Source organism: Theropithecus gelada, chromosome 11, assembly GCF_003255815.1.
Source record: "Theropithecus gelada isolate Dixy chromosome 11, Tgel_1.0, whole genome shotgun sequence".
Taxonomy (NCBI): domain Eukaryota; kingdom Metazoa; phylum Chordata; class Mammalia; order Primates; family Cercopithecidae; genus Theropithecus; species Theropithecus gelada.
In genome coordinates, this window is record NC_037679.1 from 25,401,613 (window position 1) to 25,426,782 (window position 25,170).

A 25,170-nucleotide genomic window follows, 5' to 3' on the forward strand; every position below is an offset into this window, starting at 1 on the left:
TGCCCTGAAAAGAAGGATACTATCCTGCCTGGCTTTGCCACCTGCTGATTATAGAGCCTTTGGTCCTTGAGTGAACATGGAGTAGCAGTAGCCAGATAAGGGTTTACTGGCAGCCTTATTTGAGACCTAGTATCATATTGGCTTCAGGTCTGAACCAGCATTGTCCCAGTGGTGGTGACCACAGGGGTGCTTGTGTCACCCCCTCACCCCTCAGCTTCAGGTAGCTCAGCACAGAGAGAGAGACTGTATCTGTTTGGAAGAAAGGGAAGAGAACAAGAGTCTCTGCCTAGTAATCCAGATAATTCTTCTGGATCTTACCCAAGACCACCAATGCAGTATTTTTGAGTCTGCAAGAGCTGGACTTGGGGCGCCCCCTAATGGAGATACAGGTGAAGTGACCAAAAACTTAGATCACAACACGCAAGTCCCTTCAAATACTTGGAAAGCCTTCCCAAGAAGGACAGGTACAAACAAGCCCAGACTGCAAAGATTATAATAAATACTTAACTCTTCAGTTCTCAGACACTAATGAACATTCACGAGCATCAAGACCATCCAGGAAAACATGACCTCACCAAGTGAACTAAATAAGGCACGAAAAACCAATCACAGAGAAATAGAGATATGTGGTCTTTCATACAGAGAATTCAAAATTACTGTTTTGAGGAAACAATGAAGTTTTGAGTCTGTGATAATACAGATAACAAATTCAGAATCCTATTAGATAAATTCAACAAAGAGATTGAAATAATTTTTAAAAAAATGCAGCAGAAATTCTGGAGTTGAAAAATGCAATTGCCACATTAAAAGATTGCATCAGAGTCTCTTAACAACATCATTGATCAAGCAGAAGAAAGAATTAGTAAGCTTGAAGACAGGATATTTAAAAATACATAGCCAGAGAAGGCAAAAGAAAAAAGAAAAAAAACAACAACAAAAAACACACAAAAAACTGGGTCAGGCATGGTGGCTCACACCCATAATCCCAGCACTTTGGGAGGCCGAGGTAGGCAGATAATTTGAGGTCAGGAGTTTGAGACAAGCCTGGGCAACATGGCGAAACCCCGTCTCCACTAAAAGTACAAACACAAACACACACACACACACACACACACACACACACAAAGCTGGGCATAGTGGTGTGCGGCTGTAATCCCAGCTACTTGGGAGGCTGAGGCAGGAGAATTGCTTGAACCCAGGAGGCAGAGGTTGCAGTGGGCCAAGATTGCGCCACTGCACTCCAGCCTGGGCATCAAAGTGAGACTCCGTCTCAAAACAAACAAACAAACAAACAAACAATGGCACACACCTACGGGATCTAAAAAATAGCCTCAAAAGGCCAAATCTAAGAGTTACAGGCCTTAAAGATGAAGTAGAGAGACAGATAGGGGTAGAAACTTTATTCAAAGGGATAATAACAGAGAACTTCCCAAACATAGAGAAAGATATCTATATTCAAGTACAAGAACCTTCTAGACCACCTGTGGGAATTTCAGCAACTACAGATGCAAAATAACTGAAATCATAACAGTCTCTCAGACCACAGCACAATCAAATTAAACTCAAGGTTAAGAAATTCATTCTAAGCCAAGGTTTTATGGACAGAATTATGATCTTCTTGGGATGGAGCCCCTTGCAGGACGGGGAGCCATGGTCTCTCTGGTTCAGTTGACTTAGCCTTTCCTGCCTGCTGGCTCTGGAGAGTCTGGGCAGTCTGGATGAGGGTGGTTCCCCAAAGGACAGAGCACCTGCTCTGTCAAGGAGCAGGCAGACTGCTTCTTTAAGCAGGTTCCTGATACCGTTCCTCCTGACTGGGTGCGACCTCCCAACAGGGGTCTCCAGGTCACCAGATAGGCATCAGGTCAGTGCCCCTCTGGAACAGAGCTCTCAGAGGAAGGAGCAGGCTCCCGTCGTTGCTGTTTTGTAGCCTTCACTGGTAATACATCCAGGTGCAGGAGGGACTCAGGCTTGGGGTCTGGAGTGGACCCCCAGCAAACCACAACAGCACTACAGAAGGGGGGCCTGACTGTTAAAAGAAAAACAAATAAACAGAAAGCAACAACAGTAACATCATCAATAAAAAGACCCCACAAAAACTCCATTCGCAGGTCAGCAACCTCAAAGATTGAAGGCAGATAAGCCCACAAAGATGAGAAAGAATCAACATAAAATTGCAGAAAACTCAAAATACCAGGGTGCCTCTTCTCTTCCAAATAACTGCAATACTTCTTCAGCAAGGGCATAGAACTGGGCTGAAGCTGAGATGGCTGAATTGGCAGAAGTAGGCTTCAAAAGGTGGGTAATAATGAACTTCACTGAACTAAAGGAGCATACTCTAACACAATGCAAATAAGCTAAGAATCATAATAAAACATTACAGAAGCTGATGACCAGAATAGCCAGTTTAGTGAGAAACATAAATGACCTTATGGAGCTGAAAAACACAACATGATAACTTCATAATGCAATCACAAGTGTCCATAGCCAAACAGACTAAGTGGAACAAAGAATCTCAGAGTTGAAGACTATCTTTCTGAAATAAGACAGGCAGACAAGAATAGAGAAAAAAGAATAAAAAGGAATAAACAAAACCTCCAAGAAGTATGGGATTATGTAAAAAGACCAAATCTATGACTGATTGGGGTACCTGAAGGAGATGGGGAGAACAGAACCAAGTTGGAAAACATACTTCAGGATATAATCCAGGAGAACTTCCCAAGCCCAGCAAGATAGGCCAACATTCAAATATAGGAAATCCAGAGAACCTCAGTAAGATACTACATGAGAAAATCAACCCCAAGACACAAAATCATTGGATTCTCCAAGGTCAAAATGAATGAAAAAAATGTTAAGGGTAGCCAGAAAGAAAAGCCAGGATGCCTACAAAGGGAAGCCCATCAGACCAACAGCAGACCTCTACAGAAACCTACAAGCCAGAAGAGTTTGGGGGCCAATATTCAACATTCTAAAAGAAAATAATTTCCAATCCAGAATTTCATATCTGGCCAAACTAAACTTCATAAGTAAAGGAGAAATAAGATCCTTTTCTGACAAGTAAATGCTGAGGGAATTCATCACCACCAGGCCTACCTTGCCAGAGCTCTTGAAGGAAGTGCTAAATATGGAAAGGAAAAACCATTACTAGCCACTACAAAAACACACTGAAATACACAGACCAGTGACACTAAGAAGCAACCACATAAACAAGTTTACAAAATAACCAGCTAGCATCATGATGACAGGATCAAATTAACACATATCAACACTAAACTTAAATGTAAACAGGCTAAATGCCCCAGTTAAAAGACACAGAATGGCAAACTGGATAAAGAGAGCACCAAGACCTATTGGTATGCTGTCTTCAAGAGACCTTTCTCATATGCAGTGACACACATAGGCTCAAAACAAAGTGATGGACGAAAATTTACCAAGCAATGAAAAACTGGAAGAGCCTGCACTCCTAGTTTGTGAGAAAAGAGATTTTAAACCAACAAAGACAGAAGAAAAGGTTCAATTCAACAAGAAGAACTAAGTATCCTAAATGCATATGTACCCAATACAGGAGCACCCAGATTCATAAAGAGAGTTCTTAGAGACCTACAGAGAAACTTATACTCCTACACAGTGATAGTGGGAGATTGTAACACCCCACTGACAATATTAGACAGATCATTGAGACAGAAAATTAACAAAGATATTCAGGACTTGAACTCAGCTCTGGATCAAGTGGACCTGATAGATATCTACAGAACTCTCCACTCCAAAACAACAGAATATATATTCTTCTCATTGACGCATGACACTTACTCTAAAATCGATCACATAATTGGAAGTAAAACATTCCTCAGCACATGCAAAATAACTGAAATCATAACAGTCTCTCAGATCACAGCACAATCAAATTAAACTCAAGATTAAGAAATTCGCTCTAAACCACACTACTACTTCAGAAATTGAACAGCCTGCCCCCAGGTGACCCTCGGGTGAATAATAAAATTAAGGCAGAAATCAAGAAATTATTTGAAACTAATGAGAACAAACAGACCAATAATGAGTTCTGAAATTGAGACAGTAATAAATAGTGTCTACCAACCAAAAAAATCACAGGACCACATGGATTTACAGCTGAATTCTAACAGAGGTACAAAGATGAGCTGGTATTATTTCTTCTGAAACTATTCCAAACAATTGAAAATAAGGAACTTGTCCCTAACTCATTTTATGAGGCCAGTATCATGCTGATACCAAAACCTGGGAGAGATATTCAACAATGAGAAAAAACTTTGGGCTAATGCCCTTGATAAACATGGATGCAAAAATCCTCAATAAAATGCTGGCAAACTGAATCCAGCAGCACGTTAAAAAGTTTATCCACCATGGTCAAGTTGACTTCATCCCTGGGATGCAAGGTTGGTTCAACATACACTAAACAATAAATGTGATTCAACATATAAACAGAACTAAAGACAAAAACCACATAATTATCTCAATAGACGCAGAAATGGCCTTCAATAATATTCAACATCCCTTCATTTAAAAACTCTCAATAATCTAGGTATTGAAGGAGCATACTTCAAAATAGTAAAAGCCATATAGGACAAACCCACAGCCAATATCATACTGAATGGGCAAAATCTGGAAGCATTCACCTTGAAAACCAGCACAAGACAAGGATGCCCTCTCACCACTCCTATTCAACGTAGTATATTGGAAGTTCTGACCAGGGCAATCAGGCAAGAGAAAAAAATAAAGGGTATTCAAATCAGAAGAGAGGAAGTCAAATTGTCTTTGCAGATGACAGGATCTTATATCTAAAAAACCCCATCATCTCAGCCCAAAAGCTTCTCAAGCTGTGATAAGCAACTTCAGTAAAGTCTCAACATACAAAATCACCATGCAAAAATCACTAGCATTCTTATACACCAACAACAGGCAAGCAGAGAGCCAAATAATCAAAGAACTCCCATTCACAATTGCTACAAAGAGAATAAAATACCTAGGAATACAGCTAATAAGGGAAGTGAAGGACCTCTTCAGGGAGAACTACAAACCACTGTTCAAAGAAATCAGAGAGGACACAGACAAATAGAAACACATTCCATGCTCATGGACAGAAAAAATCAACATCGTGAAAATGACCACACTACCCAAAGTAATTTATAGATTTAATGCCATGCTTGTTAAACTACCTTTGACATTCTTGACAGAATTAGAAAAAAACTGTTTTAAAATTCATGTGGAATCAATAAAGAGCTCATATAGCCAAACCAATCCTAAGCTAAAAGAACAAAGTTGGAGGCATCATACTACCCAACTTCAAACTATAGTACAAGGCTACAGTAACCAAAACAGCATGGTACTGGCACAAAAATAGACATATAGACCAAAGGAACAGAATACAGAACTCACAAAGAAGACCAAACACCCATAACTATCTGATCATCAACAAATCTGACAGAAACAAGCAATGGGAAAAGGATTCCCTATTTAATAAATGGCACTGTGAGAACTGGCTAACAATACAAAGAAAACTGAAACTGGACCCCTTCCTTACACTTTATACAAAATAAAATAAAATAAATAAAATAAAATAAAATAAGATGGATTAAAGACTTAAATCTAAATCCCAAAACTATAAAAACCCTAGAAGAAAATCTAGACAATACCATTTAGGACATAGGCACAGGCAAAGATTTCATGACAAAAATGCCAAAGGCAATGGCAACAAAAGCAAACATTGATAAATGGGATCTAATTAAACTAAAGAGCTTCCGCACAGCAAAAGAAACTATCATCAGAGTGAACAGACAACCTACAGAATGGGAGGAAATTTTCCCAATCTATCCATCTGACAAAGGGCTAATATCCAGAGTCTATAAAGAACTTCACTTCTCAAAAGAAGATATTCATGCAGTCAGCAAACATATGAGAAAAAGCTCATCATCACTGATCATTAGAGAAATACAAATTGAAATCACCTGATGAGATATCACCTGATGCCAGTCAGAATGGCAATTATGAAGAAGTAAAGAAACAACAGATGTCGGTGAGACTGCAGAGAAAAAGGAATGCTTTTACACGGTTGGTGGGAATGTAAATTAGTTCAACTATTGTGAAAGACAGTGTGGCAATTCCTCAAAGATCTAGAAGCAGAAATACCATTTGACCCAGCAATCCCATTACTGGGTATATATCCAAAGGAATGTAAATTATTCTATTATAAAGATACATGCATGTGTATGTCCACTGCAGCACTATTCACAATAGCAAATACATGGAGTCAACCCAAATGCCCATTAATGATAGAGTGGATAAAGCAAATGTGATACATATACACTATGGAATACTATGTAGCCATAAAAAGGAATGAGATCATGTCCTTTGCAGGTACATGGATAGAGCTGGAAGCTTTTATTCTCAGCAAACTAACACAGAAACAGAAAACCAAACACTGCTTGTTGTCACTTATAAGTGGGAGCTGAACAACGAGAACACATGGACACACTGGAAGCAACAACACACAGTGGGGCCTCTCATGGGTGAGATGATGGGAGGGAGACCATCGGGAAGAATAGTTAATGGGTACTGAGCTTAATACCTAGAAGATAGGTTGATCTGTGCAGCAAACCATGGCACATGTTTACCTATGTAACAAACCTGCACATCCTGCACATGTACCCTGGAACTTAAAATAAAATTTGAAGAAAACAAAAAACCACGAGGAATTTTTTAAACTATACAAACACATGGAAATGAAACAACATGCTTCTGAGTGACCTGTGGGCCAATGGAGAAATTAATAAGAAAGTTAAAAAATGTATTGAAACAAATGATAATGAAACACAACATACTAAAGCCAATGGGATACAGCAAAAGCAGCACTAAGCAGGAAATGTTTAACTATAAGTGCCTACATCAAAAAAGAACAAAGACATCAAATAAATAAACTAACAATGCATCTTAAAGAATCAGAAAAACAAGAGCAAACTGCACCCAAAATTAGTGGTAGAAAATAAATAACAAAGATCAGAGCAAAAATAAATGAATTTGAAAAGAAGAAAACAATGCCAAGATCAATGAAACAAAATGTTTTTAAAAAGGTGAACAAAATGGACAAAGCTTTAGCCAGACTAATAACAAAAATAAAAAAAGGAGAAAACCCAACTAAATAAAGTCAGAGATGAAAAAGGAGACATTAGAACTGATATCACAGAAATTCAAAGAATCATTAGTGGCTACTATGAGCAACTATATGCCAATAAATTAGAAAAGCTAGAGGAAATGAATAAATTTCTAGACTCATACAATGTACCAAGATTGAACTATGATGCAATTCAAAACCTGAACAGACCAGTAATAAGTAACAAGATTGAAGTCATAATAAAAAGCTTCCAAGTAAGGAAAACCTGGGACCCAATGGCTTCACTGCCTAATTCTATCAAACATTTAAAGAACTAATATCAATCCTGCTCAAACTATTCTGAAAAACAGAGGAGGAGGAAATCCTTCCAAACTCATTCTATGAGGCCAGTATTACCATGATAACAAAATCAGACAAAGATACACACACACACACACACACACACACACACACAAAAGAAAGAAAAACAAAATGAAAACTATGGGCCAGAAACCTCTAATGAACATTAATGCAAAAATCCTTAACAAAATACTAGCAAAGTGAGGTCACAAATACATTAAAAAGATGATTCACAACCAAGCTGGATCACAACCCAGAGATTCAAAGATGGTGCAAGCTATGCAAATCAATCAGTGAGACACATCATGTCAATAGAATAAAGGACAGAAATCACATGATCATTTCTATTGATGCTGAAAAAGCATTTGAAAAAAATTTAACATCCCTCAGGATAAAAATCCTCAAAAAACTGGGGTATAGAAGAAATATACCTCGACATAATAAAAAGCCATATACAACACAGCTGCTGCTAGTATCATTCTGAATGAGGAAAAACTGAAAGCCATTCCATTCCTCTAAGATCTGGTACACATCAAGGATGCTCACTGTCACCACTGTTATTCAACATGGTACTGGAAGTCCTAGCTAGAGCAATCCCACAAGGAAAAGAAAAAAGCATATCAACATTGGAAAGGAAGAAGTCAAATTATCCTTGTTTGCAGATGACATGATCTTACATTTGGAAAAACCTGAAGACTCCACGAAAAAAAACTATTAGAGCTGATTAAAAAAATTCAGTAAAGTTGCAGGCTTCAAAATCAATAATACAAAAATCAGTAGCATTTCTATATGCCAACAGTGAACAACCTAAAAGAGAAATTAAAGACACAATCCCATTTACAAGAGCCACAAATAAAATCAAATATGTAGAAATTAACTTAATGAAAGAAGTGAAAGAGCTCTACAATGAAAACTGTAAAACGCTGATGAAAGAAATTGAAGAGGACGCAAAGGAATAGAAAAAAAAATACATGTTTATAAACCAGAAGACTCAATATTGTTAAAATGTCCATACTACCCAGAGCAATCTACATATTCAATGCTATCTGTATCAAAATACCAATGACAGTCTTCACAGAAATAGATAAAAGTATCCTAAAATTTATACTGAGCCACAAAAGACTTAGAATACCCAATGCCATCCTGAGCAAAAAGAACAAAATTGGAAGAATCCCATTATCTGACTTCAAATTATACTACAGACATATAGTAACCCAAACACCATGGTACTGGCATAAAAATATACACATAGACCAATGGAACAGAACAGAGAACCCAGAAACAAATCCATATACCTACAGTGAACTCATTTTTGACAAAGGTGCCTAGAACATACACTGGGGAAAAGACAATCTCTTCAATAAATGGTGCTGGGAAAACGGAATGTCAACATGCAGAAGAATAAAACTAGGCAGCTATTTCTTGTCATATACAAAAGTCAAATCAAAGTGGATTAACAACTTAAATCTAAGACTTCCAACTATGACACTACCACAAGAAAACATTGGGGAAACTCTCCAAGACATTGGTCTGGGCAAATATGTCTTAATACCTCACAAGCACAGGCAACCTAAGCAAAATGGACAAATGGGATCACAACAAGTGAAAAAGCTTTTTCATAGCAAAGAAAAAAAATCAACAAAGTGAAGAGACAGCTCACATAACAGGATAAAATATTTGCAAACTATCCATCTGACAAGGGATTAATCACCAGAATATACATGGAACTCAAACAAGTCTATAGGAAAAAAAATCTAGTAATCCTATTAAAAAATGACCAAAATATTTGAATAGTCATTTCTAAAAAGAAGACATACACATGGCTAACAGGCATATGAAAAGATGCTCCGCATCAGTGGTCATCAGAGAAATGGAAATCAAAACTACAATGAGATATCATCTGACCCCAGTTAAAGTGGTTTTTATCCAAAAGACGGGCAATAACAAATGCTGGAGAGAATGTGGAGGAAAGGGAACCCTGTATACTCTGTTGATGGGAATGTAAATTAGTACAACCACCATAAAAATAGCTGGAGGTTCCTCAAAAAACTAAAAAGAGAGCTACCATATGATCCGGCAATCCCACTGCTGGGTATATACCCAAAAGAAAGGAAATCAAAATATTGAAGAGATATCTGAACTCCTATGTTTGCTGCAGCACTGTTCACAACAGCCAAGATTTGGAAGCAACATAAGTGTCCATTGAGAGATAAATGGATAAAAGAAATGTGGTACATATATACAACAGAGTTCCATTCAGGCATAAAAAAGAACAAGATCCTGTCACTTGCAACGCATTAGATGGAACTGGTGGTCATTATGTTCAGTGGAATAAACTAGGCACAGAATTACAAACATCACATGTTCTCACTTATTTATGGTATTTAAAAATCAAAATAATTGAACTCATGGAGATAGAGAGTAGAAGGATTGTTACCAGAGGCTAGGAAGGGTAGTGGGGGGCGGTCAGGGTGGGAAAAGTAGGGATGGTTAATGGGTACAAAAAAAAATAGAATGAATATGACCTAGTATTTGATGGCACAACAGGGTGACTATGGTCAGTAGTAATTTAACTGCACACTTAAAAATAACTAAAAGAGTATAATTGGATTGCTTGTAACACAAAGGATAAAAGCTTGAGGGGATGGGTACCCTATTCTCCATGATGTAATTACTATGCATTGCATGCCTTATCAAAATATCTCTTGTATCCCATAAATATATATACCAACTATATACCCACAAAAATTAAAAATTAAAAAAAATGGTAATAACTGACAAGCTGCTGGGATGGCTCCCTCAGCCCTGGATTGTCTGCCTATCTCCCAACTGTTTTAAGAGAGAAACTTCTGTCTTGTTTGATCCACTGTCTTAAATGTCTCTTTGTCATAGCAGTGGAGCCTGTACATACATTTCTAAACTAATACAATGTCCTTCCTACTTTTCTAATGTTAAAGTATTTCTTGGGCTGGATGTGGTGGCTCACACTTGTAATCCCAGCACTTTGGGAGGCTGAGGTGGGTGGATCACCTGAGGTCAGGAGTTTGAGACCAGCCTGGCCAACATGGCGAAACCCCGTCTCTAGTAAAAAAAAATACAAAAATTAGTCGGGCATGGTGGTGCACACCTGTAATCCCAGCTACTTGGGAGGCTGAGGCAGGAGAATCACATGAACCCAGGAGGCAGAGGTTTCAGTAAGCCGAGATCATACTGCTGCACTCCAGCATGGGTGACAGAGGAGACACTCTGTCTCAAAAATAAAATAAAGTATTTATTTAATAAAATAATTGTGATAATAGGTTGAATTTTTTTTAAGTCCTGAATTGGAAAACAAAAAGAAAGTTAATGGTCTTATATCAGTATCCTCAATCATTTAAAAATATTTTTATTTATGAAATAAAAAATTTGAGACGTCCTGATTTTGATGGTATATGGGCCAAATAGGTGACATGAACATTTTAACGCTCAAGAATCTTGCTTGCCCAGTGGGGATATTCTGGTAACAGCAAAACTCTTGCACAAGTTATCACCTCTGTTTGGGTACCTCTAATAAGTGCGGCTACTTTCAGGTTTTTGTGTTTTTGGTCAGAAAATGAATGGAAGATGATCAGTGAAGGAGAGCCTATGCTAGACTCATGAGAGACCCTAAGAAATGTTTTCAGCTGTGTATAAATAAATTGATAACCAGGAGAAGATCTATGGAGCCACTGCAACTAGGGATGTCAAATATGATCAATTAGCAGTGGCTGCTTGGAAGTTTTTCAAAATACAGTGACCCATTAGAAAGGTTTGCTTTGGGTGTGGAAGGTATCATGTATACTTAAATTAAGAGAGGGCTTAAAATGAATCAGAAAACCTATTTTCCTTACCTGTGTGCCACACTTCCTTTCTTGATATCCGAAATGACGAGGGGGTCTCCTGGTTTTCTACTAGATGGTGCTGTAATAATGGAGACAGAATAATCACATCTTCATATCCATTATTCACCCTTTACTGTACATTTCCCCTGTTTTATAATAACTTAATGCAAGTAATGTTTGTATACAAAACAAAGATAGTCAGCAAATGAATTAGCAAGTATGCACATTATATCTATACAAATGTTTGGGTTGAAATATTTACAAACAAAAACTAAAGCAATGCCACTTTAAATTTGTAATTAGAGAAAGCAATTGGATAAGTACCCATTAGATTTAAATCTATTTTAATAAGCAATTCCCAAGAGAGGACCTGAAGGGTGGGTACCTCAGTTGGAGAGTATTAAAATCAATTGGGGGCTCCCCTTAGTTACCCCTTCTTCTATTCCTTTCCAGTGAGGAGACACCACTGTTGATGGGAATATGCCATATTACTCCAGTGTAGAGTGGGAAAGTGGATAAGAATCACTGATTTAAAGTTCCTTTTTTTTTTTGGCTAGGCACAGTGACTCATGCCTGTAATCCTAGCACTTTGAGAAGTTGAGGCGGGAGGATCACCTGGGGTCAGAAGTTCGACATCAGCCTGACCAACATGGTGAAACCCAATCTCTACTAAAAACACAAAAATTAGAAAGGTGTGGTGGTGCATGCCTATAGTCCCAGCTACATGGGAGGCTGAGGCAGGAGAATTGCTTTTACCCAGGAGGCAGAGGTTGCAGTGAGCCGAGATCACACCACTCACTCTAGCCTGGGCAACAGAGCAAGACTCTGTCTCAATAAATAAATAAATAAATAAATAAAGTTCTTTTTTTTTCTCCACAAGGAAATCTTTTGCTAGATGGACTCTAAATCTTTAAATTCTGCTCACAAATTCATACTTAGAAAGCTCCTGGAATGTGACTCTCTCTTTTTTTTTTTTAGTAAATATTTTGTTACTAGTTAACTAAATTTTTATATATGCTGATATTCTAAACATGTACATGTAACTTTTATTACATTTATAGATAAAACTATTATACTGCACAGTGATCAGTTTTGGGCTTTACTAATTTTCTTAGGAATATTTCCATTTATGGGAATAAAAAAAATTAGAAATGAGGCTACTTAGAATTAACCCTAGAAACTAATTATAGTCCATATAAATACAAAAAATCATCTTGACTTAGAGGTTTACATTTAATGCAGGAATCTGATCCTTAAAATTAGCCATACCAACATTTGTGAAAAACAATTTGCCTCTGAAAGGAGACATTTTGCCAACCTGAAGGCTGGAGAGGTTTCCTTCTAGAGATCATTAACAGGCCCCTAAAGTAAGATTTTATTATAAACAGTCTGATCACCCCATAATAATCATAGAGCCATATCATATCCCATAATCCCATCTGAATCCCAGGAAAATGTTTATGCACAAGAACAGATGGCTTAATACCTTAACACAACATTTCAAGAAAAAGAAAACACATATACCGATACCTTACCCACTGTCTAAATTAGTCCAGAGTAAATGCTAATGGGGCTTCATTCAATCATTATTCTTAGCTGTTAGCAAAGAATGCAAAACATTCTCTTCACTTTAATTAAGTCATAATTTAAAACTCCATTCAATGATTTGATAGAATGCCTCTAGAGGCATATAAGCATCTAGGATTTCTAGTTACATCATATTTCAAAACTGCAAATTGTTCTGGTCATAGGGCACAGAAATAAAAACTTTGTTAGTACCAGCAAGTATAGCTTTTCTAGCATCTGCCAATGAATTGACACAATATTTTGCCAAGCTGTAGTCACCATCACATAGCACTCAATGTTTCCTTTGGCTTTTTAAAAAATCCATGTTCCACTGAAATGGTCTGTAAAACCAAACAATAGTAGAGGCAACAAAATACATCAGACCTATCTGTCATCCTTGAAAGAGAGGAATATAGCACTATGAGCTCTTGGTCAAACCTACATGGCTTTGCAGAGGAGTCTGAAACTTCTCATGGTCTACAGACATGTATGGTGGCCATTTTCACATTTACTAGATTCTTCTCTTTCTCCTTTAATGGAGTCAATAGGGTGGATGCCCATTGGGATAATGAGGTTGAACCCAGAAGTATGTCATCCAGATCTGTTTGAGATCCTGCCCATCACCACCATGCATGTTAAATGTGGCTATGCATGGTCTGGGGGACCAGTCATGGTTTGTGTATCCTAGCCCCATGTTTTAATTTTTTACTACCTAAGAAGGAGTCATAAACCAAGCATGCTTTGCTTGGCTAGCAGTGCTTTAAAAATATTTAGTTGCCAACACTTACAAATTAGTAGATTTTATATAGATACATGGCTTCTTTTAAAAAAAATAGATGGGCAATATGGTGTCATGATTAAGAGACAGGACTTGGTAGCCAGAATGGTCGAATCTAAAATCCTGGCTCTACCACTTATTAGCCATATGTGCTTGAGCACACAGTCCTTAGGTGCCTTAGTTTCCTCATCTGCAAAATGGTGTTGATGAATAACAGTACTTACCGTAGTTTCTGTTGGGACGATTATGTGAGCTATTATATGTAAAGAGACTGGACGAGTGCACACATAATGAATTACATAAATGTTTATTGTTGCTATTATTGTTTAACAACAGTGGACTAAGTTTTCCACTACCTCCTTTAGACCGAGCCTTAGATCTCCCATTTGCCTCTATCCTCATTGGGCTCAACTCACTCCCTGAATTGCCTCACCCATGAAGGCTTCTGAGTTTGTGATCCTTTGAATGAGAATATACTAGCATTCACTCAGTTCCTGGAATTTGATTGGAGTTCTCCACAGAACCATTCATTTATTTAGTACATATTTATTGAACACCAACTACGAGACAGGCACCTCTGCTCTGGGCACCCCAGAGAAGTTGAATAAAAAGGAGAGGCAGAGCTGGTTAAATCTCCTGAGCTTATTGGGCATGAAATAGTTTTCTCTCTTCTGTGAAGTGATTCCAAGTGGGAAATCCATACAAATGCATCATATGGGGATGGGGAAGGACATTGAATACTTCCAAGAGTGTGATTAAGAAGAAAAGGGCAACAAAAGCTTATTAAGTTCTGAAACAGAAAAAACAATCACATCTCTTTGAAATTTCAAACTCCTTGAAATTTCAACTTAACTGGTCAAACACACAACTAAAAATCTGACAAAAAAGAGCAATGATGCTAAATCCTTTGTTATACAATATATATTAGTACTGCCTCTTTCTCATTCCTATTTTATGAAATGATTTTAATTGAAATTCGTCACTTGTATCTCCAATGCAGGTGTTTCTGTTGTTACTAGATTTGCGTTGAGTCATTTACAAGCTTGTTCAGAAATCATCATTGTCATCTGTGTCTACAGCTCTTCTGCAATCCAGCAAGACAATGTCATTGGAAATTTTATCCCAGATCACAAGAATTCATTTTAGTAACATTGCAATATTGAGATTTTTCATTCTGCCTAAGATATACATTCTTGATACTCACAAGGAAACAACTTACTATATTACTTTTTAAAATTTATTTTCTTTGTACCAAAAATATACACACATACAATTTAAAGAGTCAAGAATTCTGAAAGAGCCATTCTCAATTTCTTGCTTCTCCAGGTGTAACCGCTTTCAATTCTTTTGGCTGTTTCCGTATTGCTATGTAACATATGACTATTACTACCAAATTATTTTTTGGTGTTAGTCATTTCTGTTTACTTTCTATTATGAAAGATGAAGAGTTAGTTTCTCCAACCTCTAGACCACTAACATACTCATATACCCTTCTTGTCCTTCCATTTTCCCAATACCATTTTGTCATAATTTTCGGTATTTATTAATCAACATTTGATATTTATTTTAGCATGACTATGTCAACAGCATCCAGAGATAAGTCATATAGCATTCCATGATTTATTTCCTTTTCTGCAGAATATGTATTTCCTTTAATTATTTGTTGTCTTGATGTTTTTATTTGCTTTGTTTTCTCGTGTTTATTATTAATTCAACTCCTTATATTTCCCAGGATATATAAATCTTCTCTCAATGTGTTAAATCTTATTAGGAATTCTATCAGAGTTTGCTAACCTGTCTAGACTGGTTGCTTTCTAGGTTTGCCACACAGATCTTGGGGACTTCCTTCCCACAAACCCTGGGAACCCAGAGATTCTCTTCTCTCTTGCATCCTTAGAGCCCTTGTATCCTAAACCCAACTCTCCCTGTTTCTGGCTTTACTTTCTCTCACTCTTGGTGCACATTCTCCAGTAGCTTCCCGAGGAAGACTGCAAGGGAGAAGAGTTTATTGAGACCTTGTATAGCTTAAAATGTCATTTTCTACCTTCATATTTGATTGACTACTTTGCTGAGTAAAGAATTCTAGGCTGGCAATCCTTCCTTTAGAAATTCGAAGGTACTTTTCCGTTGCTTTCTAGCTTCCAGAGTAGTGGTTAAAAAGCCTGAGGCTATTCTGATTATTTGATTATTGTCTGCATTATTCTAACACATTGTATGACACCCCACCATGCCCTGCTGCCCCAGCACTGCAACCCTCTAAGATTACTGCTTTGTCCAGTGTTCTCAGATCTTTTGATGGCAAGCTTTTCTGTGGCTATTTCCATCCATAGGTATGGACCTATCATTCTGAAAATAAATCCATAATTTCTAAGACATTTATACAATTATTTCTTTGATGTGTTTCTTTCCTCTGTCTTTCTGTAACACCTATTACTTGGATGTTGTGTCATTCGGACTCAACCTGTATAATTTTCTCGTCTATTCCAGATTCTTCATTTATTTGTTGCTTGTTCTAATTTCTGGACATTTTCCTTAACTTTATTTTCCAATATTTGTATTTTTTCAAGGTCTCTTTTTTCCCCTCTGAATGTCATTTTGTAAAAGCATCCACTTCCTGCTCACCTCATGAATGCAATATATTTGTTGCTAATGATGTCAATGATAGGTTTCTCTTTGTTTGGTTTGCTTTCTTCTTCCCGCATTAGCTATTACTCTGATTTCCCTCTTTGTTTCTGGTGACAGTCTCACATATTAGATGCTTCCTTAAGTGTCCATTTTTCTCTTAGCTGTCTGTTTATATTAAAGAGTGTGGCCCTAAACAGCTGTTCAAAAGCTTGGTGTACCCAAGTGGGGCTTGTGGACTATGGTCTTAACTGTAAGTTCAGGCTGGGCTTTTTCTTTGGGTCAGATGGTCCTGATTTTTCTTCCCACTTGAAGGCTATTAAGCCTGGCTACCTGGCTTCTTTAAGCTTCCTGAGGGAAGAAGGCTCTCAGTCTCAACATGCAGTATGTAAACCTTCACCTAATTTCCATTTTTAAAGCAGTACTGCTGCATTCAGCTGTGTGCTCTCAGGCCAAAGAACTCTCTATTGCATGCTTTCCAGAGAATAAAACTCTAGGCTTCTGCCAGGGTAGGGGAAGGGTACTTGGGAGCTGGGGAAGGCATCTAAAGACTAAGGTCATTCTTAGCAGTCTTTCAACCAATCCTCTGCCTTAGGATTTTCCATCAAATGTACTTCCGGAAGTTTCTGGTCCCTAAGCCTCTTTGGAGTATAGGATAGAAATCAGGCTCATTATCAGCTTCCCCTCTGCTTCTTTAGTTAAATTCACCTTTCTTTATCTTCTTTGCCAAATTTGGTTGCTGTTGTCTAGTTTCCTTTTCTTTTTGTCCTTATGGGGTTTTGCCTTTTGAAAAATCTTATATTGTCATTAAAGTGGAGTGTAGGTTGGGAGAAGTAAAGGCTTGTGTTCAAGCTACTGTCTTTTTGAAACAGAGCAGGGACCCCTTTTAGGGTCCTGCTGGTCACCCCCTCCCAAACACAGAAATAAAAAAAATAGTCCTTTCAAGGGAAATTCCACGCACCTAGGTAGGCTTGAAAAGTAAATGAACAACCCTATAAGCAAGAAGATACAATACTGAGAACTTAAACAATAGCTTCCCAAACAAGTCAGAATCACACAGCATTTTGGTTCCCCATAGAAACTAAAAGATAATATCTTAACATATGTTCTTAAGTTGGTTTTCAGAAACCTGGACCCACACCAGATGGAAAATGTTGACCACCATTACATAGACCTCAGAGATCTCATGGAGATAAGGGAGAAGTGAGAATTGAACTCTACCGTTTTTTGTTCTAACTTTCTTCCTGAGGGGCCTGGAGAGAGTCACGCCTAAAGGCCACACCTTAACCTTCCTTTTTTGCTGACCCTAAGGTTTTACACAAAGCCCTGCTTCTTTAACCAACTGCAAAAAAAAAAAAAAAAAAAAAAAAAAAAAAAATCTCTCTGAATTCACCTATGACCTGTAACCCCCACTTTAAGATACCTGCCTTTTGGGGCCAAACCAATGTAAAGTCTCCATGTATTGATTTATAACTGCCTATAACCTCCGCCTTCTACCTTTAAAAACCATCTAAGCCATCAGGGAGTTCAAGTCTTAAGGATTAGCTGCCTAATTCTCCTTACTTGGTGCCTTACAACAAATGCTTCACTTTCTCTTGCTGAAAATCCTAGTGTCAGTGTTTGGCATTTTCTATATGCTGGGCAAGTGGACCCAAGTTTGGTTTGGTGACATTTTGACCTCAGAAATTTAAAAACCACTCATCATCACACACACACACATATATACATACACACACACATACCAACTCTTAATCATTCAGCTGTACTTTAATTGCAACCATATACATCATATATGGTAAGTAAAACAAGTTATTTGATTTGAAATGGAGCAGTGAGTAGAGGTTTTTACTGCAAAGTTGGCAAAATAACAGGAACCAATCTCTTCTAAATACACTTTAAGACTTAGGGGAAAAATGACAGATTTGCTGTGCTTGTCATCACAAAGGCTGCTTTATGATTTTATAAGAAAATAAAGCAAGGCTTCGTTCCTACAAACATTTCAGTCAGAACTAAAAAGGAAAGCCAATGAATTCACTGTACTCGCAAAATACTGCCTTTTGCTTTTCTGATATAGGATAGAGGGAGTTTCATCAATCAGATGGTGATAGGGATGAGTGGTGTGGTGAAAATAAAGCCAGTGCTAAGTCAGAGACAATGGGTTTGGATCCCTGCTTCACTTTTTATTAGCCCCTGGTCTTTGGGCAGGTTACCCAGCTGAGTTGTTGTTTCCTTTTTGTAAAACGGAGATAGATGTCACAGAGCTACTTTGAGGATTAAGTAAGAAAACACATACAATTGCAGAGTGCCATGCCTGGTACAAAGTAGACACAAACCCCTGTGATAAAACCTCAAGGGAAAACACCCATGTAAAAAGGACTTTACTGATAATGGGATGTGACAGAGACAATCAGGACTCGCTGACTTGAAAGAGAGGTGGGCTGTGCAGGAAGATATGAGCTCTGAGGTTTCTGACTGGCTAAGGTGTTGAGGCATCAGGATGTGACTTCCAGTCCCGAACTGCATCCTTCTGCTAGGCTGTTCCACTTTATTTGCTACAATAAATCACTCTATATTATAGCAATAATATCAATAAAGGAAATGCCTAGTGCTAATATGCTGCAAATGTGTCATTGGAACTTAAGAAAATTAGTCTGAAACTGCTCACTCACTGTGTCTAAAATCAGACAGACTAATTTCTCAGTCAATTAGGTATGAATTGTGAGCCGTAAAGGCTCTGCTGGTATGCTTCCAGAGATGAGGGGCTGTTTCTTAATACTCAGAGCTTGCATGAGGTGAAGACGACAGAAAGGGGACTTGGTATAGAGATAGCGAGAAGAATCAAGTCTTTGCAGCACCTTGGTTTCACTAACAGTACCTGTGTGTGTCTGAGCAGAGGCTTCCCAGATTTCCTCCTTATACTGGCACTAGATTTTGTGGGCTGGAGCTGTGTTTAAAATATTTTAACAGGCGTGGTGGCTCACACCTGTAATCCCAACACTTTAAGAGGCTGAGGCAGGAAAATTGCTTGAGTTTAGAAGTTCAAGACCAGCCTGGGCAACATAGTGAGACTTCATCTTTACAAAAATTTAAAAGTGAGCCAGGCATGGTGGCTAATGCCTGTAGTCCCAGATACTTGGGAGGTTAAAGTGGGAGGATCGCTTGAGCCTAGGAGGTTGAGGCTGCAGTGAGCCATAATAGTGCCGCTGCACTCCAGCCTGGGAGACAGAGTGAGATCCTGTCTCAAAAAATAAAACATAAATAAATAATAAAATATTTCAGAAGGCTCTGTGTGTAAAGTAAATAATGATGATCATCATCACTAATATTTGCTAGGGTTCGCAATGTGTTTAAGGCATTTTACATGTAGTAATTCATTTAATCTTGTCAACAATGCTATAAAGAAGGTAATATGTACACCATTTTCTAGATGAAGAAACTTGGCACAGAGAGGTTGAGGGAATGAGGGCATGAGACAGTCTAGGCTCTGAGTCTTTGCTCTTAATCATTTTCCAAGTCAATCTTTCTTCCGTCCATGCATCAGCCTATGAAACATTTATATTCATTCATCATCTCCCTTGGAAGCTCATTTCTTGGAGTACATAGTGCTTAGTAAAACATTTGCAGGTAAAGCCCCTTATTTATTCACTCAGCAAACAGAAGTATTATATAAGCACCTTGTATGTCAGGAACTGTGCTAGGCCTCAGGATTTTACTAACTCATAACAATGAAAATGGATTCTGAGATTTATTTTTCTTTTTTTAAAGAGCAAAGTCTGCTTTCTCATCTGGCAAAATACGAGTATTTTCCATGAGGAGACACAAAAGTCAGCATGGTGGTGATGATTACTTGTGTAAATGGAGCTGAAGCTCTAGAATAACTGACAGGCATGTTTGACAAGCTCATGTATCATTTCTCTGTTCGGGAACAGCATAACACTTTCAGCTTCCATGAATGCATTTGCTTGTGGCTAGCTAAAATTCAAGCCATCTTTATGGAGGTTTTTACATTGTTGCCATTATTGCTACTAAAACCCATTTTAGAAGTAAAACACTCATGCAAAACAAAACACCATCATAAAGCATAATATTAAATGATTCTTCATGTGAATAAAACAAATATTTTGTAGTTTGTGTATAAGACTACATCTCAAACAAATTAGCATACAAATGTCTACTTTTTAATAAGGAATATACCATAGGCTATTTTTAGATGGATACTTTCTGACTAAATTATATTTTTTATTTATATCAATTTGTAATTAAGAATATATCTATTCTATAAAACAAATTTAAAGACAATATTCCTACTTAAAATTTGAGAGTAAAATAACTGTGTGGCAGTGGCGAAAGAAGCTTCTGAGGAATAGATGACTTCACAATACCAACCAGTAGGAAGCATCTAGAAGGACAGGGTTTATATTCTTAAAACTTAGCATAGGGCTTAGAGCATGGTGGACACTCAGAATGCATTTGTTGAGGGAACGCAGAAGAATGAAAGAATGGAAGCGGGGGCAGGGTTTCTGTGTACAGAGGCAGGTTATACACTGCACAACTCCAAGATGCACCATTCCCACAGCTAGTTCTGTCAGAATAAATGAATGGATTGGAATAAACGAAATAAAAGACTAACCTTAAAGTTTCATGAGGGTTTGCATGCAGAAGCCATCTTGAGCCCTAAATATGTTTGGAACAGTAAATTCTGATATGCTTTCTTAATTTCAGTAGCCCTATTTGTTGACACTATAGTGACATACCATTTTTGCTGCATAGTGAACAAACTGAGAGGCTAAGTGACCCAATTAAGGGAAAAAACAACTTTAGGAGCACTTAGGATAGTGCTGGAGTCTCTAAAATTCCATTCCATCTTTCTACTTTTCTCCCACTAGGTCACATTAGGGTTTGGGGGGATCTAGGCTCTCTCCCATACATGTGGCTTCTTGCTCTTAATATTTATTCTGAATTGCAGTACCATTCTTTTTACTGTTGCAGTAGATATGTGTGGATTATTGGTTATAAATAAAATTTCATTTTTCAGTATTAAATTTATATCGTCCATGTTGAATCAGACAGCACCATTTCATACTGCCCAATTGAGAACTTTTATTCATTTTTGGCCTGAACCACTGACAGAAATGCTACCTGACAGAGTGCAGTGAGGCACTTTTATGTGGCTCATCAGTCTTTCTTGAAGAAACCAGCTCTTGGTCACAGTCATTACCTCTATGTCTCCTTTGGTCTTTAAGCATTTAACATTTGCTTCATTTCTTGGTACATTTATGGATGCATTTAGTCTATGGATATTAAAAGCCCCCCAAAACCCTCAATTTCCACTCTATAAAAGTCCATTGGAGCTAACATTTTCAAAGTTGTTTTTACCAAGGCAGTTATAAAACTAAAGCCCGAGGAAAGGAGGGAATTGAGTACATTTATATGCTCCACTTTTCTTTCTGATTCAGTTTTCCAGACACTGTGCACCATGGACGAATTCAAAGATTTACTTAAAGTAAGAGACATTGTTTTAGTCTTGTGAAAAGGATTATAGATGCATAGTGGACAGATGGGAAGATAGCCTTAAAAGTAAATAAATGTAATTTTTGTTAAGTAGATTATTATAAAAACTTAATTCACAATATACTATGTGAATTAATATATAATATACTAATAATATGTATTATATAATACACTAATAATCCACAATATAAAATATAATCTATATGCATCCATCTCTCATCTAACTATTTATATAGCTGTGTGAGATACACATTTTGCACTGACTCATCACTTGCCAGGCACTGTACTAGGCATATAAATATGCAATTTTATTCAATAATTAAAACAATCCTATATTTTCTAGCTATCTTTATTTTCATTTTGCAGATGAAGAAACACAAGATTGGAGAGAGTTTGAGTAACCTGCCCCATTCATACAGCCAGTAAGTGCTGGAGGTGTAACCGACTCCACATTTTTGTACCATGACATAAAAACTTGGCAAAGACATATAAAACATTTGCCACACCTGCAAACCATTTGACAACACAGTTTTCTAATGTCTTCAAAAATTATTTAGAAGAAATAACTTCTACTTACAACTTATGGTTATTCCAAGTTCCACATTGTGCTTCTTAGGGAGCTTTACATGAAATGTTCCACTACTTGGGATCACAGACTCTAATATCAAAACGAAAAAAAATGTGTTAATAGAACACTGAGGACTGGAGCACCTATCAATAAAAATGCATTAGGAATACTTGCATCATAATCAACTGTAGCTAAAACTATACGAACTGAAGTAAGATGAATGCCTTTAAAATCCTGGTAAATTAAGCTCCTGGTGATTAATACACTTCTTATTCATAGGCAACTGTGCATAATTCACAGCAACAGTTGAGTTCAGTATTTCTCAAGTGTGATGCACGCACCATCTACATCAAATTTACCTGGAATGGGAGTTACACATAATGATTCCTGAATACTTCCAATCTACGAATCAGAATCTCTGAAGATGAGGCCCAGAGATCTCTAGGTGATTCTCAGGTGTAGTAAAGGGTTAAGAACCTTAGGTCCTATTATATTCTTTCCACCCCCAACCATATTTTCCAAGAGTGTGCTATTCAGTAATTCCTCCCCCAACCCCATTCCACCCCTATTTATTGTCTGAAGATATCTAGGAAAATAGATTTCAGGAGAGATGTCAGTTTGGTGTGATGGTTGTTGATTGGGTATTAAGAGTGAGTGGAGAGGTGCCTTAATTTGTAATGTAAAAAGTGAAAGTACAATTAAAGAGGTAGAATCAGGAGTGACATTCAAAATATTTTACAACCAGAACAGTACTGGTTATCAATCAAAAAGACAAAAATAACCAATCAGACTAGACGCTGACCACAGAGTTGGAACACAGGGACCCAGGAGATTCCAACTATATTAAACGGTCCTTCAGTTCTGTATAATGGGGAGCTTTTAGAGATTCCAGAGAGGATCACAGGGCACTGGAAGAGAGTGAAAGTGGGCTCAGATACTGACCAGTTGGTACAGAAGTAAGCTAATATCAAAGCAACAGAGAGAGAACCAGTGTGCACTGGCTGAATCTCAACTCAGGACAGAGCTAAGCTGATTTTATCTAGACCTAATTAATGTCTGAGAAAGGAAGAAACTGCTACAGGTTCTTAAATATACTCTTCTTAAAATTCCTTTAACAGTCAGAAAGACCTTTAATTAATGATAAGCTTAAAATGGAAATATCCATTGAAGAGATAGCATCTACTCATGCTAAGTTGCTAATGACTATAATCCTTTCTGATGGTTTTGGAAAGAAGTGGGGAGAGGCTTCAGGAAGAGTGGAAACTTCAGCATAAGGAGAGGACTGTGGGACGGGTGAGCTATCCACTCGGCCCGCTTGATCAGCTTGACTCAAGACAGGTGCCCATCTGGCACACAAGCAATTAACCACAGCAGAACTATTAGGCCCTCAGGCCCTTAGCTCAATTTACTAATCACATATTTAACACATTTGAGTCAGTGCAAAGTGGGGTGATGGTTAGTATTGGATTCATGGAAACAGAGAGGACTCCCTTCTTTGTTCGGCCTTGAATTGCTCTTCTTGACCTCTCATCCTTCCCTAGGAGAAATTCAGGTATTAAACGTCTCATAAGAGCAGAATCTGATTTTTCAACTCAGAAGATTCGCTATACAGTGTTAAACTGGAGCACACAACAGAAATTTGATTTCCCTGGGCCCGCTTGGCTTTTAGAAAGCCACCTATAAAAAAGGATCCCCAAACTGGCCCTCTCAGCATCAGTGGTGCTATGGGGTCTTCCTTCTCTGGCCTCCCTCCTTCGCTCTGGTTTTTATTTACTTCAGAGGGGAGCGAAGGAATCAACTGCCTTTCCCACTTCCTCCCTCGACCAAGTGAGTGTCACGGACTGAGTTAACCTCTTCGACTTCGGGGTTGTCTTCAGCTAACACTCTCTTGGGCCAGGAAATGAATCCACATATATTTATTTGTTTATTCGTTCACTAAGAATTTGTACCCTTTCAATTTCTCAACAGGACTTGAGATAGAGAAAATTATTTCCCACAGGAGATTTGAAAAAGACTGGCTAATCTGAAAAAGAGAATGAAATAGTTAAAAAACACTTAGGTGTGCTTTACTTCCTGACTTCAGGAGCTGCAAATATCATAAAAGTTTTCTTACAGAATATTTTTTCAACCCATGCCTTTCCTGAGTCCTCCCCATACCATGCTTTAACAACAAAAGGCTAATTGCCACCTTCCTTCCACTCTCAAAGTGACAGTTTAAGAATTTGGAATTAGCATGCAGACTGGGGGCAGAGCGGGTCTTTGGAAGTGACCAGGTTTTGCCCATATGCACCAGCAGCCAGTCAGCAGACAGAAGGAAGAAAGAAGCAAGTGTATATGAGGAGAGAGCCTGTGCCTGGCCTTGACAGCCATTGAAGTCAGGTTCCAGCCCTTCCTGGCTGTGAAACACAGACTGCGCTTCCAGTGAATGCCTCTTCTTTGATTAAACTAGGTGGAGTGCATGTTTCTTGCTGGCAACTGAAAGATCCCTGATGAACACATTGATTCGGTAGAGGAAATGGGATGAGGGCATGCAGAAAGCCTCCACACAAGTGTTTACGGGCATAGCAGAAATAAATGATTTGATTACTTGGATAAAGCACACAAATGGCCCATAAGTAAATGCGCACGAAGCATCACTATTTGTAGAACTCATTTCACAAACGTGTGATCATTTAATATTTTCCTTCTTCTCTTTCCTTGTTTTTTTTTTTTTTTAGGAGACAGGGTCTCACTCTGACACCCAGGCTGGCGTACTGTGGCACAATCACAGTTCACTGCAGCCTTG

The 25,170-nt window shown here is 37.9% G+C and overlaps 1 protein-coding gene across 3 annotated transcripts in view; it reads right to left on the reverse strand.

The window, feature by feature from the left end:
- GRIP1 (glutamate receptor interacting protein 1) overlaps positions 1-25,170 on the reverse strand; it is a 338,518-nt gene that overhangs the window by 62,450 nt on the left and 250,898 nt on the right. For all 3 annotated transcript variants that reach the window (XM_025403428.1, XM_025403429.1, XM_025403427.1), the window contains 2 exons: positions 22,395-22,475; positions 11,350-11,419 (listed from right to left, as the gene is read on the reverse strand). In XM_025403428.1, coding sequence (XP_025259213.1) covers positions 11,350-11,419; positions 22,395-22,475 — 151 coding nt within the window. The remainder of the gene's footprint in view (positions 1-11,349; positions 11,420-22,394; positions 22,476-25,170) is intronic.